The following is a 19,413-nucleotide window of genomic DNA, read 5'->3' as shown; positions in this document are numbered from 1 at the left end:
GCAGTGGATCAAGGGTTGGACTTGATGATCTCGGAGGTCCCTTCCAACCCAACTGATTCTATTCTATGAATCAGCTAAAGTGAATTTCATGTTTTTCACATCCTTAGACTGTCTAGGATCAGAAGGAGGATCCTTAGCATGACTCTTGCATCTAAAACAGGATAAATAAAACCTGTTGTATATGAATGTCTCACCATGCGTTCTTCTTCAAGCAGGTTTTTCTGGGGACAAAGGAGGTAGGAGCTCAGATATTAGGTACTAGGCACACACTAGAAAAAAGAGGCAGTTCTTCCATCAGGAAACTTCAGGAACTCATGCTCTGAAGGAACCTGTGAATCCTGGTACATTTATAACACCTACAAATTTAAAGGCAGATTATCAGATAAAATACCTCCATGCCAAATCATCAGATGAGTAGATAGTCAGAAAAAATATTTGAAGTGGATTCATAATCACATAAATCATTACCCTTTTGGAGTTGAAAAAGGCATTTATTTTGTTCTAGCAGGGTGAAACCTGCTGTTAATCAGCTTTTGCCCGCTGTGTGTTAGGCATGGGTACAATTGTATCTGTCTCTGTAATACAAATCACCTTCGTGGCATCATAAAAAGTTTCACAGGTATTTTTTTACCTTTTGGAGGACTAGGACTGAATTTGGAATGAACTGTGGCCAAGTTTGTGGTATCAAGTGGAAACCATGTGGAATTTGGCAATGCAGACTTCATCCTGGACAGAACTGTTTAATATCTGTCTTGAATGTTTAGATTTGTTTGTTAATCAAGCCCAGGGGAAAAAAATACATTCACATGAAGCTGACACTGAAGAGTTTTGTGTAATATATTATATAATCCTCAAAGGCTGTATTTGTTTTATGATGATGGAATTTTTAGTAGGGAAGCATTGTTTATAGTCTGTGTGTATACTTTATTCTACTTAATTTACTTACCGAAAGACAAGTTTTGTTTGTGAAGTTTATTATCAAATTGTGTGTGCAGTATTGCACATATATAATTGTACATAACTCCTCCTGTGTAATAATTTGTCTGTTTGTAGATGCGCATTTTCAGTTCTCTGCTTGCTGGTATTGGAAGGATGGGTGTGCTTACAACTGAACTGAAGGAGAACAGTGAAGGAGGCAGGAGAGAAGTCAGAGATGCAATTTCAGTGCTGGTATCATCCTCTGTGAACAGTAACAAAGGAGTGTTGGAAACTAGAGTTTAGCTGACAACCGCGTGAGCATGAACTCTGTGGAAGCAGAGTAGAATTCCAGTTTGCCCTTTTGCTAAGTGAACTATATGTTATAATTGATCATAACAAAGCCTGCTTTAACATTTTCATTGTGAGTAGACAGGTCTAATTCTGCAGGTTAGGGTGAATGCAGAGTTAATCTTCTATGATAATCACATTTTAAGAGACAATAAAAATATTTTTGTATAGGGAACAGATCCAAATTGGACCTCTGCTGTGTTCAGCTTAAATCCATAAGAAAGAAGAAAAGAAAGATGATTGCCAGCTTCAGTGCCAGGGTAGATGATGCTGCCATTCGAAAGTTTGCTCAAATATGGACTCCCATGAGATGGGGAAAGTTTGAGTCAAACTTTGCTGTAGGCTCATTCGATTCTGAAGTGAGAGAACATGTGTGTTCAGATAATAGATTTTACACCCTGGCCTTGTTGTGAAGAAGATATTTCCATATGGGTGCTATACCAAATTTATCCTACTGTGTGTGGAATGCTCTCTGCTTGGCAAGAGGTCAAAACATTCCCTGTAAGGGAGAAGGGACTGAAATTGTATCTGTTAATCTATGTCCCTCAGGCTTATCTTGTGGCCATTTCTGTGTTGCAAGGGCAATACTGGATGTGCCTTTTCAATGAGATCATTGCAAAATCAAATTGCTATTAAATTATATTTTACTTACAGTTTTGAATTGAGTTAAAGTAGGAACACCACTGCTAAAACTTTGGGTAGAAATGCTGGTGCCAGAGTGACACTCCAAATACTATCTGGATAAAATTAATCATTTCACACAAATATTCCAAGTTCATGTTACATGTTTTAATACTGTTGAACATAAGTGGTAGCACATTGCGGCACTGCAGCTGATCTGGGAACAAGAAAGAGGACCCTGTTCCTGCACGCACTGGCTACTTGTTATTCCTGGATGCATCCAGCTGGATGGAAGGGCATGATATCATGCTTTCTTCTTGAGGCTGCGTTCTCCTGTGCCCTCTCAGGCATTACAGATATTAAGACTTGCAGTGTGAGCAGAGAAGCAGGATTTGGGAAGCCTGGATCACTCATGGGAGCAGTGTGTGAGGCTGTGTGATGGGGTCTCGGTGGTGGGGCTTACTTGTTATTCCTGGACTCGTCCAGCTGAATCGAAGGGCACAGGATCACAAGGGTCTCAGTGCTGGTCTGGCAGCTCCGGGGGGTCTTGGTCCTCTCCAGCCAGGAAACGAAGCGGTTCAGTCTGTAACACTGCTCTAAGTCAGGTTTACTCCTGCCCTGAGGACTGTGAAAAAAGATTGTTCCCTCAGCAGAACTCACCAGTACAGTGGTTCTATTCAAGCCTGCATCTGGGAAGATAGTTAGTGCCTTCATTTATGAAATTCCTGTCATAGAAGTGTAAGTTCTTTGGAACAGCGGCTGGTCTCTTGAGAGGTCTCCAACATGCCATGTACACAGCAGTATGTAAATCATTTTCATAAAAGGGAAGAGGAGAAGCTTTTTCAAATCATCAAATACCATCTCACAGCCTGAAGAGGTTTAAAATATCTTTGGTATCATTCATGGTTTGTTTGTGGATTTGTTTTTGCCCCTGTCAAAAACCCCCTCACTCCCTTTTGCTACTCTGAATGCAACATACATGGGAACAGAGCTGGTGTTTCTGTGGCTGCTGCCTTTTTTCCTAGCTCTTCTGGGAATGGTTGTTGTTCCAGGAAGCCTCAACAGAGACTCTCCGTTGGCAGGAGCCACAGTCCATAGCGGTTTGGTGGCTGCAATCAACTCCTGTGGGTGGGCAGGAAGGTGTTCCGCTGCCTCCTTCTACAAGGAATGTTAAAACAGGTTTAAGTGTTTCCAGTTGTTTCGCTGGCTAGTGGTTGGAGGCCTGATGAAAGGTGATTTATAACACTTTTGCTTGTGGTAGCTTGTTGAAACTTTGCTTTCATGCAGATGACAAAGGTCAGTGCTGTGGGAGCTGAACTCTTTTCTTGGGAAAAGCGCCTCTTCTGACGGCTGCATACACCTGTGCCTGAGCGATGGCTGGGAAGACACTCTCTTCAAATTCACAATCAGCTTGTCATAGCAAGGGAAGAAAGCTTATTTACAGGGTAGTTATAAAACCAGTGGATATCACAGAGGACTATGGTACCATTTCATCTGCGATAGATTCAGTTTGTCATTTTATCTTATAAAAATATCCTTTCTAGGAAGAAACAGCTCCTTCTCTGTTGGATCTTATTGGTGATTTTTGCATTTCTGAAGGGAAACTCTTGAAATTCCTTATGTTTCTTCTAATGGCTTTTCAGTGTAGATTCACACTTTCCTTGTTGTTTGTTTTTTGTTTGTTTGTTTGTTTTGTTTTTTGTTTGTTTTTTTTTTAGTGTGGAAGAGTGAAATTCCAGCAAGGCTGACTTAGTGAAAACTGAATTAGTGTTGATGGCTGGAGAGAAATGTAACTCGATCTTCTGTCTCCAGCGCTTGAATCAGGAACTGAAATAATTGTTCTAAGACTCTGGTCAAGTTGCCAGAAAATGGAGCAGTGCTTCTGCCAGATGGTCACCACAGAAGTGCCAGACATTCCTCCCCTCTTTGAGCTTGCAAGTGTGTGTATTTGAGTAGGAAAATACACACAGGCAGCAGGGAACTGAAATGCTATTCTTTCTGAGATACTTGCTGAGTGTGCTGTGCCATGGGCAGTGCCTGTGGAGATACCAGTGTGTGATGGCTAGCAAGGAATATGTGCACAAAGACTTGAGCACAGGAGTTTTGAGCAGTGACATTAGTCTCTCTAACACAGGGCTTGACAGAGAATATGAGGTAAAGCCACCAGAAATGGGACTGAAGGACTCATCACACAGCATGAGAAGCTAGTTCAGTCCCTGAAGAAATTGTGGGTCACTGGAAGAGATGATGTTGCCTGCCAACTACTAAGCCCAGCTGTACTGGTTAATGATTGGTGCCTTTAATTGAACCTATTGTGCATTACCGTAGCCCTGCCTTGTGGGAACTGCTGGTACAATAAATCTTGATTTTTTTTTTTTTTTCCCATATTAGAAAGCTGTGTTCTTAGGGCATTTTAAAAAGTCTCAGGTTTTTTTGCTCCTTACCCCTCTTTCTGTTACTATAGCTACAATAATTTTTGTTAACAAAGGGAATAAGAAGTAGTTTGCTGTGCTTAGTTTGCTATTGTCATTCTGCTGTAGCTGCCAATATTCTCTCAGTCCTTTCTCCTCTCCTGTCTTCACCCCCCTCCACTCTCCTCCCCCAAACCAATTCTGTAAAGAAGCTGCAGGAGTCTGGGAACTGCTAGTCTCCTGCAGTCACTGCAGGGCTGTATGTGCATGGGGAATGAGGCTTCTCCCCATCTAAATTCAAAAACTTGAATTTAGGTTTGAGTTTGGGCTTGTGTATCAAATGAGCAGCTACGCAGAGTCTGGAAAGTCCTCACTCTCATGGACCTGCACCTGCTTTGCAGGACTGCAGGAATTTCTGTCTCTTTTGGTGAAGTATCATGTCAGGTTCCCACAGTGTCACAGATCCTTTTTTCTTGAAGTATCTTTGGGTCAATTCAAAGGAAGATTTTAGCCTTGGAATGAAAGCATCCCAGAGCATGATGAAAGATGGACTGCTTTCTCTGGGGGACACAGAGTGTGTTCCTAGGATGGAGGGAAAGAATGGGAGTGTATTTCTCTTCCCACCTGTGGTTTCTTACTGCCTTTTTATCTTTCTAAAAAAATCTCTTCACCTGTGTTTTTCTCATATTATGTTAGCTATTCTTTGTTTCACCTTTGTTCTACCAGTCCTCAACTCATCCAATATTTGTCTGAACCTCATCTTTCCTTTCTGTTCCTTCTTTAGCATGCATCCTCTGTTTCAGTGGCACAGTTAGGAGGAAGGCTGGGGTTCACTTATTTGCTGGATCCATGCTTCTCACCTATATTTGTGTTTAGTTGTCTGAGGTGGGAGATGGAGCTTAGGTAGGCAGGGAATGGACTGCACCCACTCAGTCAGGCTGCTCACATTGTAATTTATCATCCAGGGAGCACAGGGGATTTGGATTTGTTTGTTTTGGCTTGGAACATGTAGAGTTTGAATGAGAGGGAGGCAGTAGCCAAGATGTTCATAGACATGAGGGGAATCTGAATCAGGAAACCACTGTGCATGAGACAGGTGCTCAGTGCCCCAGGAGAGGCTGGTTTTTAGGAAGGCATCCACGAGAGGCAGGAGAGGGTGGTTTTGGTGACTGCAGTAGATGATGAGCAATGGCTTGTTGTCTCTGTTGCTGATTGCCTGTGTCTGGGCTCCACCATGTTTGTGGAGAACCATGTTAGTAAATAACAGGTCCTCATTTTTTGTGTGTGAGCTAAGTCATAAAGTTACTCCTGGTCCATATCACTACCCTGACTAGAGCAGTGATATTTGGACATATTGAGCCACAGATTTCTGTAGGAAAAATAGGAGCAGCTTTGGGGAAATTGGCATGCAACCAAATTGCAGAATGTGGGTGATGTGCTTTACTCTCTGACACTGAATTTTAGGATCTTAACTCTAATCAGGTTTCCTAAGACTGCTAAAGAAATCCATGTCAGAGCTCAAACGCAGCTCAGAGTTCCTGCATCCTGCAGATGTTGCTTTAAGTGCAAGAACATAATTTCTAAATGTAAACAGATACCTCTCCTGAAAGATTCTTGCACAAATCCCTAATACAAACAATGGACTTAATTGCCATCCCATTTCTTGCTGCTAATGTCTGTGTCCAAGGCCACTTCTGGATGTACTTTGGATACAAGGGAATTGAGATCTTCTCCGTGCCTTTCTCCAGATTCTCTGGATAAGTGCCAAGAGCTAAAGAGACAGGCCCAAAGTTGTTCTCATATCTTTGTGCAAGCCAAGACAGCTTTGGTCAATATTTCCTACTTATATCCATGAGGTCTCCAGCCCATACCTCATCCTCCCAGGATGCTTTTATATCATCATATTGAGACAGTCCATGCAAATTAATAATTGTTTCACTAGAAGTGTTAGCATTGGCAGCTTGGGTATCACAGACAGGACCTTCTGGGAGGTACTGACTCAGAACAGTAACACAATTACTAGGACATAGTGATCTAACTAGGAGATTCACAGTGCCACCACGTATCAGTTCTTGACCTTACTGACCCACTGGTATTTAAAGGTGATCTACTGCTGCTGTAGAATGTATTTTCCACAGTGTCACAATTGCAGTTGCAAAATGAAAGGCTACTTCGGGAGTTCTCAAGCTCTGTGGGTGTCAACTTCACTGCTGTCACTTGGGGTATGGGAGAAGAAGCTCAAAGGTCTGCTTGTGCAGGCAATGGGAAGCCAAATTATTAATTTATAGCTCACTGGCTGCTCTTAGATAATCCATTGGCTATATTCTAACTTCTAAACATGCTTTATACCTACCTTGCTATTAAGTAGGCGTTTATGCCTACCCTAAATGTACTAAGGACATCTGCATGGAGACTTCGTGTGGAGTATTTAAAATGCTGTCAGTTCTCCTCTGCATACAGACAAGCTCTGACACGTTTCTGCTTTATGGAGTACAATTAGTAAAAAAAAAAAAAATGAAGGTCATTTGTCTACCCTGGAAAGTTAAATCATGTTTAAAGCACAACATAATAGCAATCTTGTTAAGCCACCCTCTGTATAGCAGAGTGTACTTCAGATGCTTCTGGGTGGCACAGCTTGCTTCTAGAAAAGATGTCCATACGCAGTAGTAGTCAGGGAATAACTCAACTGGCATAACTCAGTGACTCATAAGAAATGTATGGCAAAATGAAGTCTGAATATCTCTCCCTCTCAAGTCTCTATGCAGCTGCATCAAGATTCTCCTTCCTTCCATCATGTCTTATTAAAACATTACACAAGACATATAACTGCTAATAGCTTTGCAGTTTGCACTTTAGTGGTGTGCCTGGGAGTGGGAGCCACGTGTGCCTGGCAGGCAGGCAGGGAGGTGGGCTGACAACACTGGGGACAGCATCTTGTTCTGCATTAGAGCTGTGACCTGTGTTTTGCTCTGACAAATCAAAACCTACAGCAGCTGCAAAGCCAGGATGCTTCTCAGCTGTCCAGCAGACTTTGTCAGTCAGCCTTGGGGTGAAGAAGGTTCAGTCATCGATGTCAGCTCAACAGGGAGGTTCCTTTTAAGACTGACTAAGACTTTCATCTTGGTTTGTCCACCCTGTGTTTACCCCACAGTGTGTGCTCCCAGGCAGTGTGTCCAATGAACTGTGCTTTCAATTGCATTGGAATGCTCTTAGGGACTGGTGACACCCTATGGGAAATACCAAAAGACATTCTATTATCTCATTTATCATATACTTTGTGACACAAAAAAATATTAATGAAAAAGCATCTTTCTTCATAAACTGGAAGTTGGATTAGGTTAAGGATTACGTTAGTTAAAACTAACCTACTCTCTTCCTTAGCAAATTTATAATTTGGTTTTTGTGTCACAAGAGACAGTTAATTATTGTGCAAATGATGCTGGTGTTCCTATTAGAGGATTGTGACTTCAATGAGGAGTGAGCAACAGGAGCAGGTGAGCTCCTGAGACTCGAATGGATGATTTTATGCAAAAATCCTGAGGACGAAGGGAAGGAACAAAGGAAGAATAATAGCAAGGAATTGTGATATATATTGGGCACAATTTCCAAGTAGGCTGTTTTCATAGTGACATCTGGTCACTGTGGAAATGTTTGTATTGCAAATGGGAAAAATATTTAGGGTTCTGATTATTTGGTTCTAAGTCTGCATTGCAAAATATGATTACTAAGGGCTTTCAACAAATCAGTGCTCAGTAAGTTTATTATAGGGTTTGTTGAGAGGACTTACCAGATTGTGACTGACACTGAAGTACAGCAGAAGGAAACCAGAAGGCACCTTTTTGTTGTAAAGTGATCCAGATCTGAGATGCCCCACATATTTTTCTTGCTGAAGCCATGTGAAAGTAATGTAAATCTAAATCCAACTTCCAGTGTATGAAATCTAACAGTTTTTCTTGCATTAAACATATGAATTTCTGCTGCATTCATGTCAGACAGAAGATGTCTTGATGAATGTTTTTCCCTTTTTTTTCTCTTTTGCTCTCAAAAAATTAAAATCAAAAATAACTTCTGTGTTTGCAAGTCTAAAATAGTATTTTATACACTATAGGAACATATACCACTTAGAGTGCTGTCCACAATCAGAAAGATTTGTCTTAAAGGGAAAACACACAAATTTAGTTTTAAGTAATGCATGCTTTGAAACAATTTTTAAGGTGTGTTTTCCTGACAGTCCAGAATAATCCAAATGAACAACTGAAAATCAGCCTTAGGCAAAGAAAAAAGCTCAGATGGTAGGTTTTCAGATAAATAGGCTCCCTGAAAGAGATAGCTGTATGAGCGACGGGGTGAGAATGTGTGGTATCATAAACTCTTTCTACCCTGATGTCTCAAATCAAGATAATTAAATTTCAAATAGTCAATGTATTTTTTAAACCCCATACTTTTTCTTCAACCTACGCAGGGAAATACTGACTTCTGATTCAATAACAGACATGTGTTTTCTGTTAATGTCTCCTTCTCGCTTCCCTGGGGATCAGATCCCCTTTAAAGGAGCCTTCAGTTTAATCCAGTTTGATTTGTCGATCGATGTGTACTTGCAGTATTCAGTCAGAGCTCTTTAAAAGCACTCATTTAGCACAAATGAGTTGGTAGAAGTCACAGTGAAGTTACTTCCCTGCTGGTACAGCAGTAGCTGTAATTTATCTCGGTTGGAAGAAAGCCTTGTATGGGCTACTACCCAGGTGAAAAGATCTGGTGGTTACTGTACTAGATGTGGCACAAATCAATATGTCTCTCCTGTATGCAGAAAGGAAGAAGGATTCAGTCCAAAAGCTGGATTCTGTCCAACTTCTTTCAGCTGGGATATAATTCCAGTAATGTAAGAGAGCAAAGCACAAACAAAACCTTATTGATACTTTTTAATACTAAAGCAAGTAAGGTAAAGCAAATGCCCTAAGTGCCAGAGAGTTCCTGTAATTACATTTAGAAGTTTTTCAAATCCAGTGACCTCCATAACCTGAGAAGCATGTCACACCCAGTATTTGTGAAAATCCCTTCATAAAAGGTGAATGCAAATACACAGTAGCACTGGTCTCTTTGATTTTCATGTTGTTTCCCTTTCATTTGGAAACTGTGATTGCTCTAGCAATGCTAAGGGTAATAGAGGAGCTTAGTGATGAATTTTTGCCTTTGGACTGTGGTGTGTTTCAAGTGAGGTCTGTTCTTTCCACCAGGTATTTTCCATTTTCAATTCAAGCTCCATGGAAGATAAATAAATAGGAAGGTAAAGGAGAGTGAGGGAGACAGGTGAGGAAGGCACAACACAGGCAAGTGCATGAGCATTAGAAAAGGGAAAAGTATTTTAGGTGGCAGAAAAACAGGAAAGGAGGGTTGAGGGGGGAATAGAGAGCTGTCCCCACTCTGGGTAGTGTGCCTGCTTTTCACCTGCCTGGTTCTGCATCTAACCAGGACTGCCAGCCTATGCTGAGGGGGGGTAACTTCTTTCCCCTCCAATAAGGGCTGGAACATCAGTTTCCTTGTGGTACCAGTTCAGTTCAGTGAACTGCTGAAGAGTGGGTTGGCATTGCAAGGGTCAATGACAACCAAGTCCACCACTCCCTGTTGATTATACTGGGAAGTTTGTGCTAGAAGTAAACTTGTCATCTTGATTGGGAAGACTTAGCAGAGAGACTGCCCATTGACTTGATTGGAAACAAGCTGTGGATTGTGGGGAGGGAAACTTTGGATGAGACTGTGAAGTTAATACCAGTTAAAATCTGTGCCTTTTGCAGTGTCATAAAGATGAGAAGTTTGACAAATCCTATTCCTTTGGTTCTATTATCCACAAACAGAATCATCAAGATTGGAAGAGACATTCAAGGTCATCTCGTCCAACTTTCAACCCTAATCACCCCTAAACCATATCCCCAAGTGCCACATCCAGACACCTCTTGAACACTTCCAGAGATGGTGACTCTACCACCTTCCTGGGCAACTTATTCCAATACCTAACCACTCTTTCAGTGAAATTTTTTTCTAATGTTTAATCTGAACCTTCCATGACCCAAGTGAAGGACAGGAGAAAATGGACTTTCACTTGAGTTGTGGAGAAGAGACCAACCCCCACCTCACTACATCCTCCTTTCAGGTAGTTGTAGAGAGCAATGAGGTCCCCCTGGTCTCTTCTCCAGACTAAACACAGCCTCTGCTCATCAGACCTGTGCTCCAGACCCTTCCCCAGCTCCGTTGCCCTTCTCTGAACACACTCCAGCACCTCAGTGCCCTTTCTGAAGTGAGTGGCCCAAAACTGTACACAGTCCTAGTCACTCCCCTTGAAGACAGTAATTTCTCGTGTTTTAAGAAGTGCATTGGTGTCATCATAGTCTGTGTGCTGCAAAGACTGAACTTGGGATGAAATAGTTAATACTTTCTGAGTATCTCCACTCCAAGTCCTTGCTGAGCAGATCCTTTAGCTCTTTGTTTTGGTTTGGATGGTATTGGGTGGCTAAACTTAAAGTGGCAAAACTTAGAGAGCAGAAATGCCTGATAAAAGCACGTAGTTCTTGGAACAATGTTCTTTGGAGTCTCTACAGACGCCCTCTCAAGGCAGGAATCTTTAAAAATTTTATTGGACTTTCCAGTTCATCAGAACTGATGTTGTTCTGGGAGGACATAATTATCTATGTTACTGGAAGGGAGTAGGCAAATTGCCACGAAGCAACTTGTGACTCCTAAACAAAAGCTTAACTATACAACACCTCTTGAAATGTGGGTGAGCTTCCCTAAAGCACTCAGAAAAGCATATTAACATGCTAAGCTGAATTCTCAATGCCTAGAGACAATCTGTTGCAGCTACTCTTAAGAGAAAAATAAGTAGACCGAATCGATTATTATTAATATATTTCTGAGAGTTTGTATTTGTTATGAAGTACTTTTTCAAAGCACGAGTTTGTTTTAAAAGCCTGTAGTTTTCCCTGTTATGCCTTCCTGTCTCCAGGGCCATATGGATAGGAAGGGACACTGAGCACAGTACTAAAAACAACAAAACAAGACCCCAAAAAACAAACAAACAAAAAACATGCATTCTGCTGAACAGAATAAATTGCAATTGAAAAGTCCCCTTCTGCTCCTGTTATGTTAACAGAATGGAAGATGTCATGATTCAACTTATGACAATGTTTTCTCTAAAACATTTTGATCTGAGACACTTCATATAGACACTACTCAAGACATCTGAGCCTAGACATGAATAACCAGGTTCAGGTTATTCATTCACCTTCCACAGAAGGAGAGGGGGGAATCAGTTCTTGGAAAGCGTTCACTGATGGACACAGGGTGTATTAGAAAGCAGAAGGTTTTCTTGAGACCTTAGGAGGATATAAGGAGTGAATAAAGCACTCTTGGTTGCTTTGACTTTTCAGGTGCTTGCTCCAAGCCTCGCTCTCATTCACTTGCACTGTTGTGGGACTAAGAATGGGTGCTTCCAAAGTGCTGGGATGCTTTAGGAAAGTAAGAATAATTTTAAACTGCAGAGGGGAGGACCATAGGATTTACCCCTCCTCTGCTAACATTTGTTAATGGAATTAGAGATTCAATGTTGCCTTAAGGTTTGTTAGCCCAAAGAGTGATGGCTTTCAGTGCCTCATCTGTCCATTAGAAAGCTCCAGGCCACACTTTAATTTTAAAAATATAAGGATACTCTTAGGACCAGGGCAGGTGGTTCATAAGGATTATTCTGTCATTGGGGTTTCCTGCAATGACAAAAATCTGTGAGGAAATATCTGCATTGCAGCAGCCATTTTTCAGTCAGGATGCAGAACCCTGACTGGCACGAGCAGTAGATCCCATATTGCCATCACACATTTTTTTTTATATTTGTTACCTTTTATATTTATTACCTTTCGAATCTGATAAATGGTTTGTGGAGGTTTTAGGCAAAATTGATGTAATAATGAAGAATGCCCAGATTTTACCATCTAGGCTCACTAAATTGCCAATTTGAGAGCTGTCCCAGTGAAACTAGTGAGACCATGTCTGGAGTAAAGCACAAACTATGGCTACATAAGGGTTTCAGAGGAATTCTTTAAACTTTGTCTAAAAATGAAGAGTTCTGTTGTATTTGTAAATATAGTTAGATGGTTTACCAGGCAATGTGGAATCTGTGTGACATGACTATTTTTGGATATGTTTTTAGCAGTATGTCACAATACTTGAGAGACTTTGGTTTTCATTGCTCTGTGAAGAATAATTTGCAAACACTATTGAAGAATGCTCTCACCCAAGCCCAAGGGATATGATTCTTACCATTCAATAAACTTGCAGGGCTGTCACACTCATTTGAAGACTCTAAAATAACTTGCTACAAGACCATAAAATTTGATTTAGGTTTCTTTTCTTTGTCCCTCTTTGTTTTGGGGTTTTTTTTGGGAGGGGTTGGGGGCTGTATGGAGGATTTTTTGGAGTGGTGGTGGTATAAACCTTTGCTTCCAGGCACCTCTGTAAATTGTTGATTGAATACTTTTCTGCTATGTTCAGGTTGTTTGCATTTTCCCTGCATATGCAGCATCACCTGCAGTAAAATATTAATCCAAAATAAGCATTAAAGAAAAATTACATGTAAAAGTCATCTGATAGTACCATATATACAGGAGTCTCAACTGCATGGGAAGAAATATGCTTATCTCACTAAATTTGAAATATCTTGTGAAATTGTCTTCTAGAACTCAATTCCTCTTTTGCTGAAAACAAATCAGTTTGGCCTATTTGACATGTAAGGTAGCTTTGAAGTGTGAGATTTAAATAATAATTTTTTTAAAATATTGACCACAATGATATTTATCAAACTTTGACATGCTCTTTTTCCATTGAATTTTGGGTATGGGAAAAGTGGACTCTTAGAAAACAACAACTACTATTTTAATTTTGTAATATGTTGGTCAGTATCCCATCTTTTTGAGGGTTTCTTGAGCTCATTTTTGTCTTGCACAGAAAAGGAAATCTTGGAAAATTAATGTAACTCATGCATGCTAGCAGTTATTATTTTCCTTATGCCACGTCTCTGATTTCTCTCTTATTAGTTTTTAATATGTGATTTAGACAGATTTAATGCTGTAGAAGTATTGAAGTGGAAAGTGAGTGGAAAACGTTGAAAAAACTGCTTGCTCCCTGTGGAATGTACAGTCCTAGAAAGCTTGGCCAGCATCAGCAGGCTTCCTTTCTTGTCCCAAGCAATCCCTTTTCCAGTCGGAACAGGCAGTTCTGTAACAGTCCTGTTATCTTGATAATGTAACACTAACAATAACAATGAGACGCTGGAAGAATTTGGGGAGCTTCAGTGTAGAAAAAAATGTTACCAACTGGGGAAAAAAATCTCCAGTTAATCTGTGAAAATTGATACAAGACAGTGGAGAAGGACAAGTAGACCTGGAGTCTGTGGTCAGCATGATTGACTCTGCCTCTGGAGCTGCAATCTGCAGGAGATTTTCTGACTGTATTTGTTCGGAATGAAGTGGTTTAGAGAATGTCCCTTCACTGCAATGGCTTTGTTAGTACAGGGATTTTTGTGTGTTGTCAGTTCCCAGCTTGCTTTTCAGCATCACATTACAGTGGCTTCTCAAGCAGTCTGGACTTACTGTGGGTTTGAGTAAACAAGAAGTTTCGTAACACTCCTTATTTTTGCATTAGCTATGCCATTAATGGTCGTAAAAAATGGTAGCTCTGGTCAGACCCTGGGTGGCAGTGCTGTAAACCATGGTAGATATTTTAGTTTATAAACTAAGCAGCATCTCAGAAACCACCCAGAGTGGTGCCAGCAGAGCTACAGAATCCTGGATAAATGACTCCTTCAGCATCAGATGGAATAAGTACTGTTCTATTTCTTTCTCAAGGGACTCTGTCGGCATTTTAGGAATCTTATCATGACATGGAAATACCTTCCTCCTTCATTTTGCAGAATATTTCTCAAGAGATTACAGTGACAGAGGAAATGGCCACTAAGAGCTGTGGTCTATGCCAGAGAAACATGGAATATAGTCAACAGAGGAGCATGATGTTGGGGGTTACCACTTTTGCATCCTTTGGATTACATCCTGTCCTATATCCATATCATCATATTCTCCCTTCAGTCACATCATGACATTCCTATTTAAGATAATGGGATGAAAGCAAAATAAATCACGGTACTGGGCTGCTTCTTTGCCAAAGTGAAACAATGTCAAGAAGACCCATCTTTTGGGCATTTAACTGAATATACAGGGCTGAAATTAAATTCACAATTTTTGAGATTACCATATTACTAAAACATAGCTAGGCATTGCTAAAGTTTCATTATATTACTTGAGGTTTTAAAAGTGTCCTAATACAGTTTTACTTAAAGAATCTTGAGTCTAATAGAGAAAACCATTTGTGATACTTTCACACCACAAACAGATTTGAAAATTATATTCAACAAATCCACTATTGAATAAATTTCACTATTAGAAAATATTTCCATAATAGAACTGCATTTTAAAATTGAGAAAGCTTTCTTCATTCCTTGGAATAGCTTTTGTGTGGTCAAAATGCCAGTCATAGCTATGGTATTCGCAAGTATCACGCAGTGCAGTTACTGGGTTCTCCACATACACTGATGGATGGAAGAACCACACCAAACCTGTAATATTTTGTGAACTTGGTATCAAGCTCTGTTCATCAGACAGGTCAGAACCTGATGGACACACCTAATTCCCATAAGATATTTCCTTTATAGCACCGGGCTCTAATAAATTTGGCTGTGGACGTGAAAGAGCAGCAGTAGAGAGGTAGGGTTTAGTTTCTCAGGATCATAACCAGACTGATTGCATTTATAGAATGAAAAGCAGCCTAGAGTTCTGCCTTTACACAGCATAGTAGTTCTAGCAGCTAATTTTCATTTGGGCTTGTTGAAGCTTAATTTTTTTCTTCTCACAGATATCTACATTTCTAGAAAGCAGAAATGACCATGACTGCCAACAAGAATGCCAGTGTCAACAGCAGAGCTGGAGGGAGTAAAGTGCCCCAGGACACTCTGGATAGGTAAGTGGTGAACTGCAAGATTCTGAGAAAGGTTTGTCCACGTTTGGAACAAAATCTCTTGTTCAAAGGTTGGCCTCTATTCTGACACATCTCTTGGCTGAGAGAAGTTTTTTTGTAGGGGTAGGAGGAACTGAGGTATGAGGGAAGGTCTGCTTCTGGTGTATTTCTGTTGGGCTGTTGCTGCTTTCCGTCTGGTTATAAGGAAAGTGATTGCAAGGAAGGACCTGTGTGGAGGGTGCTATGTAGACCTCAGGAGATTTGGGCTGAATTTCTCAGCCATGTGACTGCATGCCAACCTCCTTGTTTTGTATTGGTTTCTGTCACGTTTTCTCTGCTGTATCTGCTGTCACAGACTGTGGTCAGACTGTCTCCTGTTGCAGATCAGGCAGTGAGTGGGAAAGGGCTGAATGTAAAGTACAGGGCACATCTCTGTTGCTTTGCTTATTTGTCCTTTCTATAGCATTAAAGCAGTTTGCAAAGTAGATCATTCACAGTTAGGGGAAAACTGTAGCCAAGGACACCTTAAATCCCCAAATCTGGCAATCCTGGGGAAATCAGTCTTTTTAGACTAGATCAGAAATCAAAGTGCTCTTTCAAATTTGTGCATGTTTACTTCTAGCTAAGAAACACTATCCTAATAAAGTTCCAGTCCATGAGAAGGATGTGACATGGCTGCATGCAGTGCTGCACATGCCTTTAAATAACAGACATGTTTCACTCATGAATTGGTAAAGTGAAAATGCAAAAAGGGTAGAGTGAGTTTTTGCTCCCTTGTTCTCTGGTTTGCATTGGTAGTGTTTTGAGGATAAGAAAGGACAAATTTTCTTTGGGCAACTCTGCATTGGAATGTTGCTTTGATATGCAAGTAAGCAAATCACATGCAACCATCAGGTTCTCCTATCCATGTCAGAAGGAGTCTTGTTCTCAGCCACAGCCTTTACAAAGTAATGCCGACTGATTCAGCCCATGGCCTTCATGCAGGACAAGCTCACCAGCTCCTCTCATTCTGGGACTGTCAGCTGTAAACTCTGCATTTAAATCTGCAATCCCACTGTGCAGCCTTGCTGTGCTTTGACCAGGAATGTTTAGACAACTATTGGGTTAAAGAACCATTGAGTAAACCACTTCATCACAGGAGCAAAGCTCTAGACTTTGGTTGTCAGCTAGGTGAGCAGAAAACCACACAAACTGTGCAGGGCCTTTCCTAAAATCCATGGTATGTCTGTTGACATATCTCCCTGTCCTTTCTGTAGCATTTTGTCTAGCTCTCCAGGGGATTCTTGCGTGATCCTATTCTGTTTTAAGGGACTATTCTGTACTATGTTACACAATAACATACCAGTGACTTAATTTTTCTTGTGTTTTGTCTCAAAAAGACTTTTACACTGTTATAAACAGCACAGAGGAGGAATAACTTGCCCCTAACCTTATAGAGTCTCCATACTGCAGTAATGCCTTTATGTTACATATCACACATGGAAGCAAGGAAGATGCTCTTTGCCATAAAAAGTTCAACAAGTAACTCTGTAAGGCAGTAAGTAGGCTGCAGTAAAATGAGTCTGTGCCCAGACATGAATGTTGTAGAGGAAAGAAGCAGTGGAGGTCCTATTTATTTGTTGGACACTTTGGGATAGGGGTGTGGGTTGTACCCATGTCAACAAAATGCTCCAGTCACTTTGTCCAGGCCAGGTGGCATCTGTTTTAACCATACCTGACTTGGAGTCCCACACCTGATAAGCTGTACCACGGTTGTTCCTAGCTGACAAAAGTACAGCATGTTCACAGAAGGATTGTGCTGGGAGAACTTCCCTGTTTCAAATACACTAGTGAACACTGGGATACAGGTGAGGGGATCACAAAATTACTGTTTGATTTTGTTCACTTGAGAATGAAATGTCAGAGGCGAAAAGTCCCTGTATTGCAGCTGCCAGAATAGCTGGTATAGATGGAGAATTTCAGATAGAGAAATTGAGGAGAGTTGGCTTTGATCCTAGAGGGGAGCTGCAAGTCAACTCTAAAGTGTTGTTGAATGCTGGCTTGGTTTGTCATACCTGTTGTTGTATTCTGAACTTTTCCAAGCACAAACAATAGAAAAAAGAAAATATAAATTATATTCTGAGATTTTTCAGGATGGAAATAATGAAAAATGTGTTTTTAGCAGTTTTCTGTTTTTATTTAAAGGAAAACTTCTTTTTAATGGCACATCTCTGTTTTTCATTTAGACAATCTGGGTTTTTTTCTCACTTTTAGTCCTTTCCATGGCTGACTCTGCATTGCCTTTTTTATCTAATAACTTATTTCTCTCTTTCAGCTCTTTGCCACACCTTCTTCCCACTTATCTACACATATCATTGAATCACAGTAATCCCAGGCAATTTTCCTGAGTTGGATGAAATGGATTCATCCTGATTACCAAGGGATAGGCTGGTCTACAAAGTAGCAACGAGGTAACAATGAAGAGCCTTAAATTAGAACCCTGACCCTAATCCTGTCTGTGCTAGTGACCTCCTTTGTGGCATTGTCACATCCTTCCCATGTCTAAATCTGTCATCAGGTTGATCTGCCTTTTTTCTTGCTGGTGCTGTTCTCCTTTTGCTTTTTAAAATGTGCAAATAGAGATAACCAGCATCTATTCTAGTGGTTCCTGTTAGGCAATATTATGCTGTGTTGAAACTCAGCAGAAATGGACTTGACATCCATGTACACATCCCAGTTTGTTAGTTTGTGTGTTTGCCATCTCTTAGTACAAAACAGTAAAAACATAAAATAAAGAGGGCCCAGAGTGGCTAGAGGAATTTCTAGAGAAAAATTCATATGTGGATACTAAAAACAGATCTCTGATGATATCTGGGATTCTCAAGCTGCTTATCATCCTTCCATCAGTGCATACAGATTGGTGCTGGCAACTTGGGTCTAGACTTTAGCAAAATTTTGGACCAAGTGTTTTGTTTTAAAATCTTTTGCATTCTGAGTAGCTTAGAAAGTACTGTGGGATACTAAGTTAATGGATGGTAACTGTCAAATAAACTGTCTTTCCTTATCATCATCATCATCTGTTTTGATTAGGATTTGTCAGGAAAAGATTTTTTAAGTACAAGTGTGAGCCTGAAGCTAAGGAAAATCTTTGAGTTGCACTTGCACAACAAGTGGGGAAATGAATAGGTGGTCATGCACCATTTCTACATCCATTATTTTACCTTATGTAATCTTCTTCACCTGTCTTCGAGAAACCCTGTAAGAGGATGTTATTTGAGTCAACCACGAGGATTATTCATTTTAGTCAGACTCTAAATCAGTGGAATAAGTCCTGGCATAATAAAAGTTCAAGGCTTTCAGGATTTATTGCAAACATGTTCAAAAATTTGCTTAAACTGAACAGTCACTCTCTCTGCTTGGTATGGAATTTGGCTGGACATTTGGAAATCTGCAAATGTATTTTATAGTTCGTGGTAGTAGAGTTTCATTTAGTGCTGATATTGGTGCAACATAGGTGTAATTATCTCCTGGTGGCTATGGCATATTTTTAGTGTTATTTTCTTGTCAGTCCTAGTTTTGGTGAGGTTTATTGTTTCAAGACTGTTCACTTGGACTTGATCTCAAAGGTCTTCTCTAACCTGAATGCTTCTATGATTCAGTGACGTAGTATCACCAGCTGGTTCAACCTTTTCTGATTCATTATGGGTCAGAAGCAAAGGTCAGTAAAGTCTGTAGAAGTGTTTCTAATTGCTTTGACTGTGAATTAGATCCCTGTACATCACAGATTTAAATTTTAATAATAAAAGTCCTCAAAAAGAAAGTGCCTACAAGTAAACAGCAAGCATCAAGATTCTTGCAGTAACTAAGATTCTCTTGGTCCTCACCAGGATGTGGATTCACACGAACCACCAGAGCCATTTTTTCACCAGATTTGCGTGAATGACAGTTTAGGAAATGAGGGAGAGACAGAGGAGAGCGAGGACATTATTTGGGAGGATAACTGTGAGTCTCTCCTGAGAAACTGGTTGTGGGATTCATGGGTTTCTGCCATAAGTATAGGGGGGGAAAATGCTTGGATTTGAAGAAA

The 19,413-nt window shown here is 40.5% G+C and overlaps 1 protein-coding gene across 5 annotated transcripts in view; it reads left to right on the top strand.

Moving 5' to 3' along the window:
* ST5 (suppression of tumorigenicity 5) overlaps window positions 1–19,413 on the top strand; it is a 135,249-nt gene that overhangs the window by 21,825 nt on the left and 94,011 nt on the right. For all 5 annotated transcript variants that reach the window (XM_018076088.2, XM_018076090.2, XM_018076093.2 and 2 more), the window contains one exon: window positions 15,246–15,350. In XM_018076088.2, the coding sequence (XP_017931577.1) occupies window positions 15,271–15,350 (80 nt within the window). In that variant the 5' untranslated portion in view covers window positions 15,246–15,270. The remainder of the gene's footprint in view (window positions 1–15,245; window positions 15,351–19,413) is intronic.

This window comes from Manacus vitellinus, unplaced genomic scaffold (genome assembly GCF_001715985.3).
Source record: "Manacus vitellinus isolate BGI_N305 unplaced genomic scaffold, ASM171598v3 scaffold_30_pilon, whole genome shotgun sequence".
NCBI classification, from domain to species: domain Eukaryota; kingdom Metazoa; phylum Chordata; class Aves; order Passeriformes; family Pipridae; genus Manacus; species Manacus vitellinus.
The sequence above is the reverse complement of the archived record's forward strand: the minus strand, read 5'-3'. Positions and strand labels throughout refer to the sequence as shown.